The following is a 15,009-nucleotide window of genomic DNA, read 5'->3' on the forward strand; positions in this document are numbered from 1 at the left end:
TTGTAGTTACAGTACTTTAGCTCCTGGCAATGCCATTAGACTCGAGAAAAAGATGCTGAAGAGAGCACAGATTTATTCCACGAGTTTGTGTGCTCATACAGTTTGTGTTCCAGACTAAATCGATGGGGGAAAATTCAAAGTCAGGTGACCCCTTTTTACATTTTTCGCATTGTTAATATAGAGATATGTACATAAACACTTGTATACAGTTTGAATGCAGGACTTTTGAATGCAAGATTTAGTGACAAAAGACTGTGGTGGAGAGGAGGACGCTGAATAAACTGTTATCCTTAATGGACAATGAGCAGCATCCTCTCCACCACACAGTGGACAGACAGCGGAGCAGCTTCTCCCACAGGCTGCTACAGCTCCGCTGTCGAAGGGACAGATACAGGAAATCTTTCCTGCCACATGCTATTACACTGTATAAAAAAAGCTAAGTCATAATCTACAATCTACAGTCACCTCACATTTCTCCCTACTTTGTACATATCAACACTGCCAACTTGCTGTATATACCTCTGTACAATATATTTTATTTGATCGTATTTACTATTGCTTTTTTGATATTTTATTATGTATATTTTGCTTTATAGTATATTTTTATTCTTTGTTGTCACTTGTCACTTTGTGTCATGCTGCTGCTGCACTATAATTTCCCAGCTTGGGATAAATAAAGTATATCTATCTATCTATCTATCTATCTATCTATCTATCTATCTAATCAGCAGTGAAGCCTCAACCTCTCGCATGAAGCATGAATGAGAAACAATAAAGTCCCTGAAATGTGCAAAAAAAAAAAAGGCATTCATTATTTCAACATGAACTTTTAGACCTTTTAAACTTTTCCTCCTCCCACACACACACACACACACACACACACACACACACACCCTCTGCCCTCTTCCGGCGCGAGCCCGCGAGCAGTGGGATGGTGCGCGCTCCCGCGGTCAAGTGTAATGTGCACTCGATTAAAGAGTCGACACACACGGAGTGAAGATGGCGATGAGAGCGGCGCTGCGGTGCCTCTCGGCAAACTTTTCCCCCAGACTGCCTCAGCTCTCGGCAGCAGCAGCAGCACCGGCGGCGGCAGCGCAGCTCTCAGCGACTCGGCTGCTGTGGAGGAGCGGCTCCCCGCGGACACTGAGCACGACCTCGGCCCTGTCCTCAGGTAATGAAACCAGCAAAAGGAGCTGTTACATACTACATGCGGGGGGACTGCTCACGCATTCCTGTCTGCGTGCTGTGGGCGAAAAAAAAAAACAAAAAAAAAAGAAAAACGCAGTTTGTCACTTTCTCTGAGCGGAGCAGAGGAATGCGACAGGGAGGGCGGCTGAAAGTTAGTTTTTAACTTGGAAGGTGGCAAAAACTTTTAAGGAATAAGCAGCCACGTTATATGTTGCGTTTTTATCCCCACACACTATTTCATATCTTTGGAGGAGAGTCAAGCCACGAGCTCCAAATTGTGACTTTAATGAATGAGCGTAAACAACAAATTACCCACGTCTCGTGCACCAAGTAGTAGGTTATTAAACAAAAAGTCAGCCATGAGCCTGGACATGTGCCACAAATAGCTACAGTGATCAAATCATGTGGTCAGATATATTAATAATTATTTCCTCCTATTCCTAGTTTTCAATATTTATTCCTCTACACGGAATGTGAAATATTAAACCTATTTTTTTTTCTCTCTCACATAGTTTTAATGATTGGAAAAACATCTGTCCGGTCCCTCATACAGCAGGAATATGCAGGACTGACTCTGCTCTCACCAGTCATGCATCAGCATCTCCCATAGTTCACAATCTGGTTTAAGCCTGTATTTTTTCTGCATGGCCTGGTGCCAACACTGGAAATTGTTGAGGCAATGTGGTTCCTCCCTCTGGATATTGTCAATGTGAAGCTCAGTATCAAAAGGCTCTAACTCGTTTTATTTAACTGACTCCGCTCTGTATTGTTTTGCACCTTTTTAAGATGTTAAAACAGGACTGTCAGGATCCTGACTGCACCTGCAGCACACTCAGATTATGAGGTTGTCTCACTGCAACCAGTAAACTACAGATTTCTTATTTCTAAGCACATGGTGTTGCATAAGAAACTGTTCAGCTTTGGTTCATAGTGCAGGAAGGTGTTCTTTGGACATCCACGTACTTTGACACTGGTGGGCTTGTACTGAGCAACATTCATCATAGCACCAGTTTATTTTTTTAATTATAGTTCATACTGATTCATCTGTTCCCTTGTTCTCTCCGCAGCCCTGAAGTTCACAGATAAGCATGAGTGGGTGCGAGTGGAAGGTGGAATTGGCACAGTTGGTATCAGCAATTATGCTCAGGTAGGTTGTTTGAATCTGTCCTCTTACTAATCATTGATTTATGACACGCTTGTATTAGAGGTTTACTCATGGACATGTAAAAATAGTGACATGCTAATGTCTGCTGAGTGCAGTTCAGTACTGCACTTTGTCCCCTCCTGCAGAAAATGTACTGTAACAAGCTAATTTACTGTTTTATGACTATTGTTCAAGACAATTGATTACAGTCAAAGTGCAGCGGTGTGCAGAAAATCTCAAGGGCAGGCACTTGCTTACCCTTTACTTTTTATAGGAGCTGTGAACATGTGTGGTTTTCATATGTTGAGCAATGATAACTAATCGGACAGTGAGCTGTTGCTGACCTGTCAAAAGTACCATTAGGCCGGTTGCAGTTTAATATGATGCAAGATGGTCTTGCGAAAACATGGAAGTGGGACTCTGTCTACTCTGTTAGGCCATTGCTTGTTTCTAAAATAGCACAGCAAATGTCATTATCAGATATTTAGTGTCTGTCTTGGTTCAAGACCTCAGCATCTCTGCTCACATCTTCACTGTTTTCATCTTATCTGAATGTCACTTTGAATTAACCAAACGCATCCTCTTTACAGTGTTTTTACTGCATCTATTTATATTTGTTAATCCTCATATTGCCACTGCCTTAAAAAAATAAATGCTCATAAACTATGGAAGTGACTGTCTCTTATCAGTTTGCACTAACATTGTACTTGGGAATGTGAACTTTGAGCATCTTAGATTGTCATAAACTACATAAAGAATGGACTAAATATAGCCCTAGATGACAGGCTACTTATAGGTGTTATAAAATGATAAACACATGCCTTGATTTGCATGTTAAATACAAATGAACTATAGGAAGTTTTCCTTAGACAGACATAGGTTAAGTTGGTGGCGGTACAACAAAGTGGGCATGATCAATGTTTTACCCCCAAAGAAGACTTGATTTATGGACTGAAGCTACAGCAAATCCTTGACACACAACACAGTTCAGCAGAGCTCAAAGATGAAGGGCTTTCTCTCAACAATTTTAGGGTCTCAGAATTCTTATCTTTAATGCTCCCAGCTGGAGAGCGGCTTGGTTATCTTGAATTTTGATCACTGTTAACAAATGCCAAGACCAAAACCAACAATGAGTTGATGCTACTAACACGTGTTCTCTGTGGAGCCTCAGCCTGAAATGTCTTTTGTGTTCCTTTATTACTATGAGCATTGGCACTGTTGGTGCAAATGTATATTAATCGACTCCTAATTTACTACTGTTTGAGTTCTGTTTACTACAAATTACAAAGAACCTACACTGCACATGGGACTGAGAGCCACTGACAGGCTGGGGTCATAAAGTATTGAGAGACTGACTAATGCATAATTGTCTCTGCTCTTTTTGTGGGATTTATTGACATATTGAAATATAATACAGAATTGCATTTAAGGTATTTGTGTAAGTTGTGATTCATGCAGATTATTCTATCATTGTAGGAAGCTTTAGGAGATGTGGTATACTGTGGACTCCCTGAAGTTGGCCAAAGACTTGAACAATTGGGTAAGATTCTTAAAAACATAGCACATATTTATATAATTTCTATCTATCATTAGTAATCCAGCAGTGTGATATCTTCATGCTGTGTATGTCTCTGTGTGTGTGTGTATTGTAGAGGACTTTGGTGCCTTGGAAAGTGTAAAGGCTGCCAGTGAGCTATACTCACCACTGACGGGGGAAGTGACTGAAGTCAACACAGACCTGACAGAGAATCCTGCACTTGTGAATAAAGCCTGCTATGCAGAGGGTAATTGCCCCCCAATCACTGTGTTCTTTTGCCGTTTCCATTTGCGGTGGTGATTTCCAGTTCATTTCTCCTACAAAATTTATTGCAAAGGCAGGAAGCAGTTTTCCTAACCTGAATAATTGAATGGCTTGTTCATGGCTTTCAACACTTATGGCTTTTTAAATATTAACTCTTCCTTTTCAGGGTGGCTAATCAAGATGACGATTGAAAAGCCTGAAGAACTTGATGGCCTCATGGATCAAGCTGCGTATGATAAATTTATTAAGTCACTTGAAGAATAAATTGATGAAGTCTCTGTGCTGTTTTATAATGTAATTGCAATCAAAGAATAGTAGGCAGGGTTACTAACATCTTGTGTGACACTGTCTATGGTATTTATTTTGATACTGGACATGTGCTGTCAAAATCATTTTAAATCCTCAGTAACATCTTCCACTTAGACAGTTAGGATTTGTTTAACTATTAGCCAACCTAAAGAGCTCTTAATCTCATGATCTGTTGGTATTGTTGCATTTTTATCTGGTGATTTGCTCCATTTTTAAATGTGCACAGATGTGGTAAAAGAACTGGGAATCACATTTCATTAAATAAAATTTGGTTCTTACATTTGAATTGAGTTACATTTAGCTTTTTTTTTATGTCTGAAAAAAAAAAGACTTAACGTTGATGTATTGCAGACATGTTCGTATCATTTTACTGTACCTGTGCTGATGGGTCACGCTGCTTCGTTTTGCTTATTATAGGTCTGCACACCTTGACCTTTGCCCTCAGGTGAAGATAGGCAGAGATTGCAAAAGCTAGTTGATCAATCATTAATGGAGGCGTTGTGACTGAACAAAACTGATAGTGAAAAATAGCAGCTGTAATTGGCTCGAAAAATACCAAAATGAAGTATTGTCACAGGTGGTTAAAGTCAATGAAAATAGAAAATACTTTGACCTCAAGTTCATTCTATCATGAACCGTTTTATTAATTAATCTGTTATTTTATATCCAAATGACCTTAACATAACTTCTCTGAAAGAGAAGGACCCATTTCTGTAGCCTCCCATTATGCATATTTTTCCATACTGATGCCTTTTTACACTTAACCTCTCTCTGCTTCAAAATAATAAAACATGATTCTGTCTAATAATTCAGTTATTATGTTTCACAGTTTCTACTCCTGGTCTTCAACCAGTTTTACAAGTAATCCACTCCTCCATCTGTAATACCTAAGAATCCTAAAAAGGTATAGTAGTCTGCATCTATGGTACAGTTTACCATCACAGCAACAAGCAATGTACAGTGCCAGTCAAACTTGGACACATTTTGTCATTCAATGTTTTTTCTTCATTTGTGTTACCTTCTACACTGTAGATTAACATTAAAGACATCTAAACTATGAAAGACGCATTTATTAGAACTCTGAAATATGTCTTCAAATGCAGTTGCAAAAAACATCAAACACTAATGAAACTGGCACTAATGAGGATAAATTTATTAAAATCCTCAGAAATTGTAAATTAACAGCACCCCAGATTAGGGCACACACAAATGCTTCACACAGTTCAAGAAGCTGACATAGCTCAACAAAAACTCTTCAGAGGTGACTGTGGGAATCAGGCCTGGGGTTGTGATTGAACTGCGGCAAAGAAACCACTACTGAGGGGGACCAAGAAGAAGAGAACTGCTTTGGGCAAAGAAATGGACAATAGACCAGTGGTAATATGTATTTTGGTCTGTTGGGTTTGAATTTGACATTTTTTATTCCAACACCTTCCATTTATTTCAAGGCTAGCATTGCTACAGAATTTTCTGCAGTGACATGCCATCTCCTTTTATTTGTTTAATTAACCCAGTGGTTCTCAAACTTTTTCAGTCATTCCCCATTTTGGACAAGGGGGATTTTTTTTATCTTGTATCTAAAATCTAACTCAAACCAAGTTCAACAATAGGGAAACTGAAAGTGCAGCTGTGTCATAACTTGCATCAAGTTCAAAAATAGAGAAAAGGAAAGTTTATTCCTGTTACACTTGGTGTCGCCCTCAGGGGTGGGGGATGGGTGATCGGTCTAATAAGCGGCAACACACAGCTATAAGGACACTTTGCTCTTTATAGCTGCATTTATAGTCACACAAACACACACGTGCAATCACTCTCTAGTCTTGCTCCAGATTCCGGGAGATTGGATCTCATTTGCGGGCGTCAGGTAGCCGCTGTCAATATGTGGGAGACTCCCAGAACTTCCGGGAGAGTTGGGATGTCTGGATAAAGATAGGCATAAAAAGGAAAATTTCCTCCCATTTGGAGCTCCCCACCTATCACATCTCTATTCCCCACCAGTGGATGCGCCCCACACTTTGAGAACCGCGGCCTTAACCCAATTTAAACGGTTTGAGATGAGTTCGACTACAGAGTGAAGGAAAAGGGCCAACAAGTGCTCAGCATATATGGAAACTCCTTCAACGCTGTTGGCAAAGCATCCCAGGTGACTTCATCATAGATCTGAGTGAGAGAATGTAAGAGTGTCTAAAGCTGCCTCAGCTTTAAAGAATCTAAAATCTAAAACATACATGTGTTATTTGATAGTTTTGGTGTATTCACTGTTCTATAGTAATACACTAATATATAGTACTGAAAATAAGAAGAATAAAGAAAAAACATTGAATGAGAAGGTGTGTCCAAACCTTTGACTGGTACTGCATGAATGCTGTTAAACGTGATTGTGATGGCATTATTATATTTCTGAATACCTCTTGGCTCTTTATTGTGTTCACAGACACAGATATGGCAACACAGAGAAACAAGTTCAGACAGGGCTAAGTACAACCAAAGTGCACAAAGAAAACGTCTTACATTTATTCAGGTGTGATTAAACATGGATTAAACAAGAAGATTATGTCTTCTTGGTTTTCTTTCCTCCTTTTTGAGTATTGGGGTTTCTGATGATACTATAATTATAATAATGGTCTATATTTCATCTGTAGGCTGTTTAATAATGGAGAGACACGGGGGGCACAAGCAAGGGAGAACAATGATAATAGTAGAAATCACTAGCCTAAAACGTAAATTATTTTTTCACATTTAAAGTTAAGTTGGTGTTGAGATTTTTAAAGTGTCCCACTGAAATCAAAATGTCAAGCTTCAGGGTTAAGTTCTGCATGATGCACAAAATAAAAAATCCTTCCCTGGGTCAGTGCTGTTCTGGTCTGATTTATGCTCACATAATCACATAACATAGATACAATACAGAGATGAGTTTTGAAGCATGTGATTATAAATCTAACCACATGTTCATTATGTCAATTTATAGAGCAAGGTTGTGTCCACTGTGCTCTGTGGCAACAGCACATGGAAATACAAAGCTTGTTTTCATATGAGTTTTTATGCTGCTGTTTTATGGATGCCTAATGAGACAGTGGGTCCTTGGACACAAATTTGTAAATGGCCCCCATCTTACCTGCCAGAAAGCAACCACATTAACAACAACTTTTAATATAAATAAATATTGAATCAGGTCCTCTGGCTGACTTGATCCCGGGCACACACTCTTTTAGGACTAGTATTTAACAGATAGAATTGATTTTTCAGTTTGAAAGCAGTGTCTTGCTGGCTACAAGGCAATCTAACAAAATGTAGACTAGCCTACTGCTGACTACTGGTGAAAGGTGTTAGGCCTACATCTAGTGGCCAGTGCAAAAACATCACCTCTAAATGTACGGACAAAACTTAGAGTATCACATTTTTGAACACAAATAGACACCATGAAATGATTCCAATAAACATCACTTTGCAAAATAGGTAAGTCTAATTAAAACAACCACATTGTACTACAATAATACACACTTTGAGAGCCTCTCAAATTATGTGATCCTGGCCCAATCTTTCGTGGCAAAAATAGACGTTCATTAATCATTCAAATCATACATCTCCACACATATTGGGAACATTGTTTGTAATACAAAACACAACACAAATCTGTTAACACAGTCCCATTAACTGCTATGATTAGTAACATTCTCAGACCTGGAAAAAAACAAAACAATTGTGGGCAATAATTGGATTTATCTGCATCATTACAAAGATTAATGATGTGTGATAATTAGTTCTTACATATGGTTTTGTTAAATTAAATAGTTCCCTCAGCGTTCACTTCATGTCTTAGCGTATATTTATCACGTTTATTTGTAAAGGTACACACAAAAATCTTTGTTTTGCGGTTGTATTCGCATACAGCATCAGTCATTGATGGTGCTCTGCTAAAACACTTGTTGCATTTGTGTGACTGGCCCAAGTGAGATTTCTTGGATTTCCTCACTGACATAATAATTTAATCATTATAATCAGATTAATAATTACTCTCGATCATGGTTGTAAAATAAATATAGACCACCATAAAATTACATCTATTTTTTTTTTTAATCATACGACAGTTGTATCTATGTATTTTTATTAAGATGTATACTATTTATTGTTAAAGATATAAGACAGATCACAGAGTTCGTAATATAAATAAATATATAATGTAAATACTGAATGCGTCTGTCGGCTTGTTGCCGTGGAGATAACTCTCCTTTATAGACTCTTTGGTCGCATCTGGTCGCTGATTGGCTGGCTGACACATATCCCACAAGTCACCGCATTTCAACTTCCTTTTTCCTTTCGGCCATTTTCCTCCCTCGTAGGTATGGGATTTTTCCTCCACACATTTAGACACAATCTACGTTAATCCTCCGTTTTACGTCGACATTTGTAAACTTCACGTACAACCTCTGATAGTGTATTCCGTCACCTTTGAAACAAGGTGATTATTGTGCTAGGTTTGCTCGTTTGAATCGGAAGAACAGCCTCTTGTGTTAGTAGTGTTTGTGTGTCTGTTAGCATCGCTGATACAGGCCAACTTTCACAGCGCCACGTTTTAATAACGTCCTTTAAACAATGAATGTGAACACGTAATAAATGTCTTAATTAACAGAGACCTGTGTTGTAACGTGAATTATCCATCCAAACAACAACAAGCAGCAGCAGTAGTCTGGCTAACCTGGTAGCTTAGCATATGAGAGCTATCCGTGTGTGTGTGTGTGTGTGTGTGTGACAGCCGGCTCATGCCCGTGTGCCGTGTTGTGTTGCAGGGAAGTAGACAGCCATGGCCCCCAGCCGGAATGGAATGATCCTGAACCCTCACTTCCACAAGGACTGGCAGAAAAGAGTGCGCACCTGGTTTAACCAGCCAGCCAGGAAGATCCGCAGGTAAGAGCATGTCTGGGGAGGATGCTAACCAAAGCTAACGACACTCAGACAGCCGCATCATGGATGAGTAGCACAGATAACTAAAGCCATACATTAAAGATCTTTAAAGAAAACACAACCCAGGCCTGGCTGGTCCAGTGATGAAAGTGTGGACTTGTAGCTGGAGAGGTGCTGCTTCACGTTTTGGGGAAACAACATGAGCACAGTCTTAAATACAACAGATTAAAGAGAAGTTAAATGAGATGTATTGTTTTCTCTGGACTCATGACACAAACTAATCTGACCATAGAGTGGAGATGAAGTTGTAATAGGTTTCTCAGTTTCTTCAGCTGATTGTCATGAGCTCTGTAGTTTAAAGTGAAGGCAGTCAGTGTGTGTCACACTGTTTCCAACTTGTTTTACAGCTGTACTGTTGGAATAACATAATGTAGTCAGGGGTTTGAAAAGATGGAGGGTTTATGTTTATGCTCCTGCTTTGGCGTGCCCGCATGTACGTTTGTTAAATGGAGGGTAACGTTCTCATTGAACATGTTCCAGCTTGCAGGACCATCACAATGTTTTTAATATCATCTGGTAGTTCATCAAAACACAGACTTTGACTTTCTTGAACTGAAAATGTGCTCTGGTTATTTAGTTTAAGATGCCTCTGTCTTTTAGGCGAAAGGCTCGTCAGGCCAAAGCCCGTCGCATCGCTCCACGACCTGTCTCAGGACCACTGAGGCCACAGGTTAGGTGTCCCACTATTAGGTACCACACCAAGGCCCGTGCCGGACGTGGGTTTACCCTGGAGGAACTGAAGGTAATCCTTTTTGTTTTTGTCTTTGCAGGAATAATTTGATCAACAGTGTCACTCTTAACTGTGCCCCCCCAAAAAACACTAAATGGAAAGCCAATTAAGTGAGGGTGATTATTTTATGTCAGCATGACCAAGACCTTTTTAAAAACTGTTTGTCAAGGTGACCTCCACCTCTGTGATTCTATTGTTGACTACTGAGCAACAGAACAGACTCAACCTTTCTGTGATGATGCATCTTCCCACCCAACCAAAAAGCTCAGTAGCTGTAGAGGAACACAGTGCTGCACAAAGACTTGATGTTCCAGCCAAAGTGCACCTTGCCCTTTCTCCCATGTACTTGCCTGCTGTGGGAGGAAGGCTAAACGACTATTGATGTATGATCAGAGTACATGTGGACTTCTTCTTTTCCTTCACAGAAAGTAGGCGCAAACAGGAGTGGTGGTGAATTTCTGCAGATTATGGTGTATGTGTACATAGTACTAAACACTTTTCTGTCAGACATTTTACTCTTGATTTTCCCACCAATTCAAGTTGTAGTGGAAACACAAATCACATCTTCATCGTTTGATTCTCCACATGATGCAAATGATGCATGATCCACAATGAGAGCAAACATTACATTTCCTGTGTAAACGTTAGTATAGATATCCAAGATATTCTACTTTAAGAGTGTTGCAGTATTCCTGCTAGTGCTGAAACAGTTGACCACTCTTGCAGTCGTGGACCAAAAAAAAACTTTAAAATGAGAGAAATGTTGGGGCTCAGTTGGTGGAACAGCATATAAAAAAAAAAAAGAAATAAAATAAGTGTAAAAACTTTAAAAGAGAAATGTCCTGGAAAGTCTTGTCGTTGAGGAAAAACTGATGTCAACATTCTCATTCATAAGCTGAGAGTGATGTTTAAAGCTATCGGTGTTGCCCCGAACGGTTGTAGCGGTAGCTGACAGTTGGAGGGATCAGCCTTGCTAAAGTCTCTGCTTAATAATGCCAGCAAAGGGGATAAAGTATGGCGTGATCGACTGATCAGTCAATGGCAGTTAATAATCCAAAGTAACTGAACTCCGACTTTGAATTGTGATCGTGAGATTTATCTAGAAAAAAGGTTGTAAATGAGATTTTATTACAAAACACAAAGCGATCACCAAATGAAACCATGAAATACAATGGGTGTATAAACGGGAGTATTACAACAAGGCGGAAGTCTTCTGGATTGGGTGGTAGTTAAAGGAGTGACATTAAAACGTCTAAAGTTTGTGCCCGTGTACTGAAAAGTTTTATAACACTGCTCCTGTAATTACAGGAGTGTGACAGAATGTCAGGAAGTCAGAGAACAAGTTTAAATCACACTTCCACACAGAGGAAGTCATTAGCGTGCAGCACGATCCCTGTCTGTCATACCACCTAGAAAAAAAATCTCTAGAACAGAGTTGGAACCCCGCGTGGGATTGCGGAGAGCAGTGTTCTCTTGAATTAGGCTGCGTCAGCATTAATGGGGTGTAATTGAGTGCATATTTGTCATGAACGTTTTTCAGCATATGTAAATAAAGTTTGCTCTTATTAAAGCCATATTAATAAACAAGACCATTTTAAAGCAGGCCAGGGTTATTTTAGTTATGTTTATGTAAGTGAACTAATTTGAACCCATTTGAATGCAGAGAGGCTGTCAGTAACTGACAGACGTGCTCGGAAATGAAAGAACTGTCATGTTTTGTGTTGCAGCAGTCAGATGATGACACATCTCCGGAATCTCTGTATTTTCTTGATGAATACTTTGAACCCTTTTTCTGATGACTGCTTTCTCCAAATGGAGAACCAAATTAAAGACTTGGGAGTCTATGGGGTGGACGTTTCGTCCAAATCAGAAGTTTTTCTGTTGACGCTTGACGTTCTGTGCTCCGCCCTGCAGGCAGCTGGCATCCACAAGAAGACAGCCCGCACCATTGGCATCTCTGTCGACCCTCGCCGTCGCAACAGATCCACAGAATCTCTCCAGGCCAACGTACAGCGTCTGAAGGAGTACCGCTCCAAACTCATCCTGTTCCCCAGGAAGGCTTCTGCTCCTAAGAAGGGAGACAGCACTGTAAGTTTCTTCATGTTGCCACATGGAGCACAAAGGTTTAAAAGAAACTTCTCATCCGTTTCTGACACAGTGTGACGGGCTGCGAAAGTACAATTTAAGAGCCCTTTCCACTGTTTGTTCACAAAGGCTTCTTCTTATGAAAATTAATATTTTACACAAGTGACAAGGAGTAACTGAAAGTACTATTCCTTGTGCATTTTGAAATGATGAAACAGTGATAAGCAATCCTCTGTGATCTCTCCATGACACTGATTCTTCCACTTAATGCTTTCTGACAGCATCACACCTTCAATGAAAGATCATAATTTGCATTCTGAATGTCATTTTATTGGTTTACTGGGTGAGTTGTCAGACTGCAGAGGACTTGAGTCTACCTTTTATAAAATCTGACACGCAGTGAACTTTTCAGATTCAATCCGATATGAAAACTAAATCGCCCATGTGGTGATTCTTTTGAGGGTCTTTTGTGATATGATAGCTGACGGATAAAACGCCACCGCTCACTCTGCCCCCACTTGTCAGTGCACCCTTCATGAATTTAGATCCATGTACATGTCATCCAATCAGTCTGAAAGTGAATCGCTCTGCCAGCTTCTTTTTTTTCTGTCTTGGCCTTTTTGATTTGAGTAATTTCAAAATGACCCAAATGTTTACCTTAATGATTGTTTGCCTTACTGAGTGATGTGGATGTCTTATCGTTGCCTTAAATAATGACCATTTGTAATCTTTGCAGGAGGAGGAACTGAAGATGGCCACTCAGCTCAGCGGTCCAGTCATGCCCATCAAAACTGTAAGTTTTCAATTTCCCCACGATTACACTAAAAACAACACATCATGTTTATAAATACTTTGAATTTGCACAACAGTTAAAATTGTACTGGCTGGATTTTGTCATTGGCCATTCATATGAGAGCGATGATTTCGTCTGACGGCTGTTCAGAAATATGGATCCGTTTAGCCTCTCAGCAGTCAGATGATGACAAATCTCCGGAATCTCTGTATTTCTTTGATGAAACTTTTGAACCCCTTTTCTGATGACTGCTTTTTAAAATTGGTTATCCATAAACATTGATGCCATAAAATTGGATATCAGTGTGTCTGGATTTTGTTATTTGGCAGTATTGGGAGATTAAGTGTGGTTATTGACTTTTTCTTCTCTCCAGGTGCACAAGAAGGAGAAGGCCCGGGTCATCTCTGAGGACGAGAAGAACTTCAAGGCTTTCGCCAGCCTGCGTATGGCCCGCGCCAATGCTCGTCTTTTTGGCATCCGTGCCAAGAGAGCCAAAGAGGCTGCCGAGCAAGACGTGGAAAAGAAGAAGTGAGAATAGTCACTATGGAACTTTGCAAAATAAAGTGTTTAAAAAAGAACCATGTGAGTGTCGTGATTATGATCTTGTCTACGGGACCTGATAAACACTGTGGGTATCATCTCGTGAGATCTGATTTATAGTGTTCAAATAACTAGTGGGTTCAGATTGCCACTTTTAGCATGTGACCGTGGTCAATACCTGTGTTCAGAAGTAAAAAACATCTGCAATATGGAAGGTGTTTTAATTGTTACAAAAAGTAATGTTAAAAATCCAAACAAGTGGTTCATGAGATGAGTGTTGAGACCTTCTGTTCTATTCACCTATCCTATCAAGTCATGATGGAGCACTGACACTACAGCTAAACGAATTCCAGGCATCAATTTTCATTGTCATATCTGCTTTTCTTACTTTGACCTTAAAACCTGTGAATATTTATGAACTGCATGGTCAAATCTTATTTGGCAGAAGTTTCAGTAACCTTCAAAATATCTTAACCCTATGGCGAGAACTCAGTTTATACAAAACACATTTGTTTTTCTCCACTCAGTATTTACAGTTTTGTCTGACTATAAGCTGACATATGTCTGAAGTATTCATGCTGTGAACTAAAACCTGAAATTAAGGTTCAGTGTCTGTATTAGGCTCATAATTGGAGCAGTAGGTGGCACTAGAGGCACAAAATATAGCTCATTACTGTCGACATAAATGCCTTTCAGAGTAGGGTGACAGTAATTGAGTAATTGCGAATCCCTTTTTAAACAACTGGATTTTTTGAAAGGTTATTAACATGATGTGATGTGGTATAATTGACATACAATTAAACAGCCCATTAGCAGATGGAGTATGTCTGAAACTCGGCAGAAACAGAAAGCGGTAAACTCTTTTTCACCAGGAATAAAGTCTTAACAGAGTTCTAACTAAGCAGAATCTCTTAAACATAACAGGATATTAGATTAATGCATAGACCTGCTGTACATTATCTACAGCATGTTAATGCACAGGTAACAGCATTGGAGGTCAGCGATCATCTGCGATGCAGAGTGAGGTCAGGAGTGGGTGATGACAGATCAGATAAAGGGGCCAAAGTTGAATTTTAATTTTCATACAGAAAGAAGGTTATGCGCTGGCGGACATGAACCAAAACGGACTGTTTGAAAAAGAGCAACATCACTATGACAACAGAGACTCTGGACATTTCTAAACTATTTGCACATTTTGGCTGTGCTGCTATTTTCTGATGAGGTGGAGCATGTCATGTCGATGCAGACAGAATCAGGATGGAGAGAAACTAAAATGTCCTCTATGTGTCCCAACTGTCTAAATTCAAATGAATTATTCAGTTAATGGAGGTGAGTGGACAGTCGAGTCATTTTGAACGCGGTGTGATTGAAATGCCTGAAATGGGAACTCAAATTGATGGTCCTTAAGATTGATCCTTAAGATAGAGAACAGCCAAAAAAAAATCAATTTACTAAAA

General features: G+C 39.6%; 2 protein-coding genes and 2 non-coding genes across 4 annotated transcripts; all 4 read left to right on the forward strand.

Moving 5' to 3' along the window:
* The first annotated feature begins 919 nt into the window (after positions 1 to 919).
* On the forward strand, positions 920 to 4,732 carry gcshb (glycine cleavage system protein H (aminomethyl carrier), b). The gene is made up of 5 exons (XM_010744780.3): positions 920 to 1,171; positions 2,256 to 2,335; positions 3,809 to 3,872; positions 3,985 to 4,116; positions 4,300 to 4,732. Exons 1-5 carry the CDS (start codon positions 1,000 to 1,002, stop codon positions 4,395 to 4,397), a joined length of 546 nt encoding a protein of 181 aa, XP_010743082.2. The 5' UTR covers positions 920 to 999; the 3' UTR covers positions 4,398 to 4,732.
* A 3,917-nt stretch (positions 4,733 to 8,649) lies between these two features.
* rpl13 (ribosomal protein L13) lies at positions 8,650 to 13,590 on the forward strand. Its single transcript, XM_010744779.3, has 6 exons — positions 8,650 to 8,782; positions 9,230 to 9,347; positions 10,005 to 10,146; positions 12,049 to 12,222; positions 12,956 to 13,012; positions 13,386 to 13,590. Exons 2-6 carry the CDS (start codon positions 9,244 to 9,246, stop codon positions 13,542 to 13,544), a joined length of 636 nt encoding a protein of 211 aa, XP_010743081.1. The 5' UTR covers positions 8,650 to 8,782; positions 9,230 to 9,243; the 3' UTR covers positions 13,545 to 13,590.
* LOC113746415 (small nucleolar RNA MBII-202) lies at positions 11,870 to 11,943 on the forward strand. The gene has a single exon (XR_003462844.1). It is a non-coding gene; the product is annotated as a small nucleolar RNA MBII-202 (small nucleolar RNA).
* On the forward strand, positions 13,197 to 13,278 carry LOC113746414 (small nucleolar RNA MBII-202). The gene has a single exon (XR_003462843.1). It is a non-coding gene; the product is annotated as a small nucleolar RNA MBII-202 (small nucleolar RNA).
* Positions 13,591 to 15,009: the final 1,419 nt, after the last annotated feature.

The sequence above is a fragment of the Larimichthys crocea genome, chromosome VIII (assembly GCF_000972845.2).
Source record: "Larimichthys crocea isolate SSNF chromosome VIII, L_crocea_2.0, whole genome shotgun sequence".
In the NCBI taxonomy this organism is placed as follows: Eukaryota; Metazoa; Chordata; class Actinopteri; family Sciaenidae; genus Larimichthys; species Larimichthys crocea.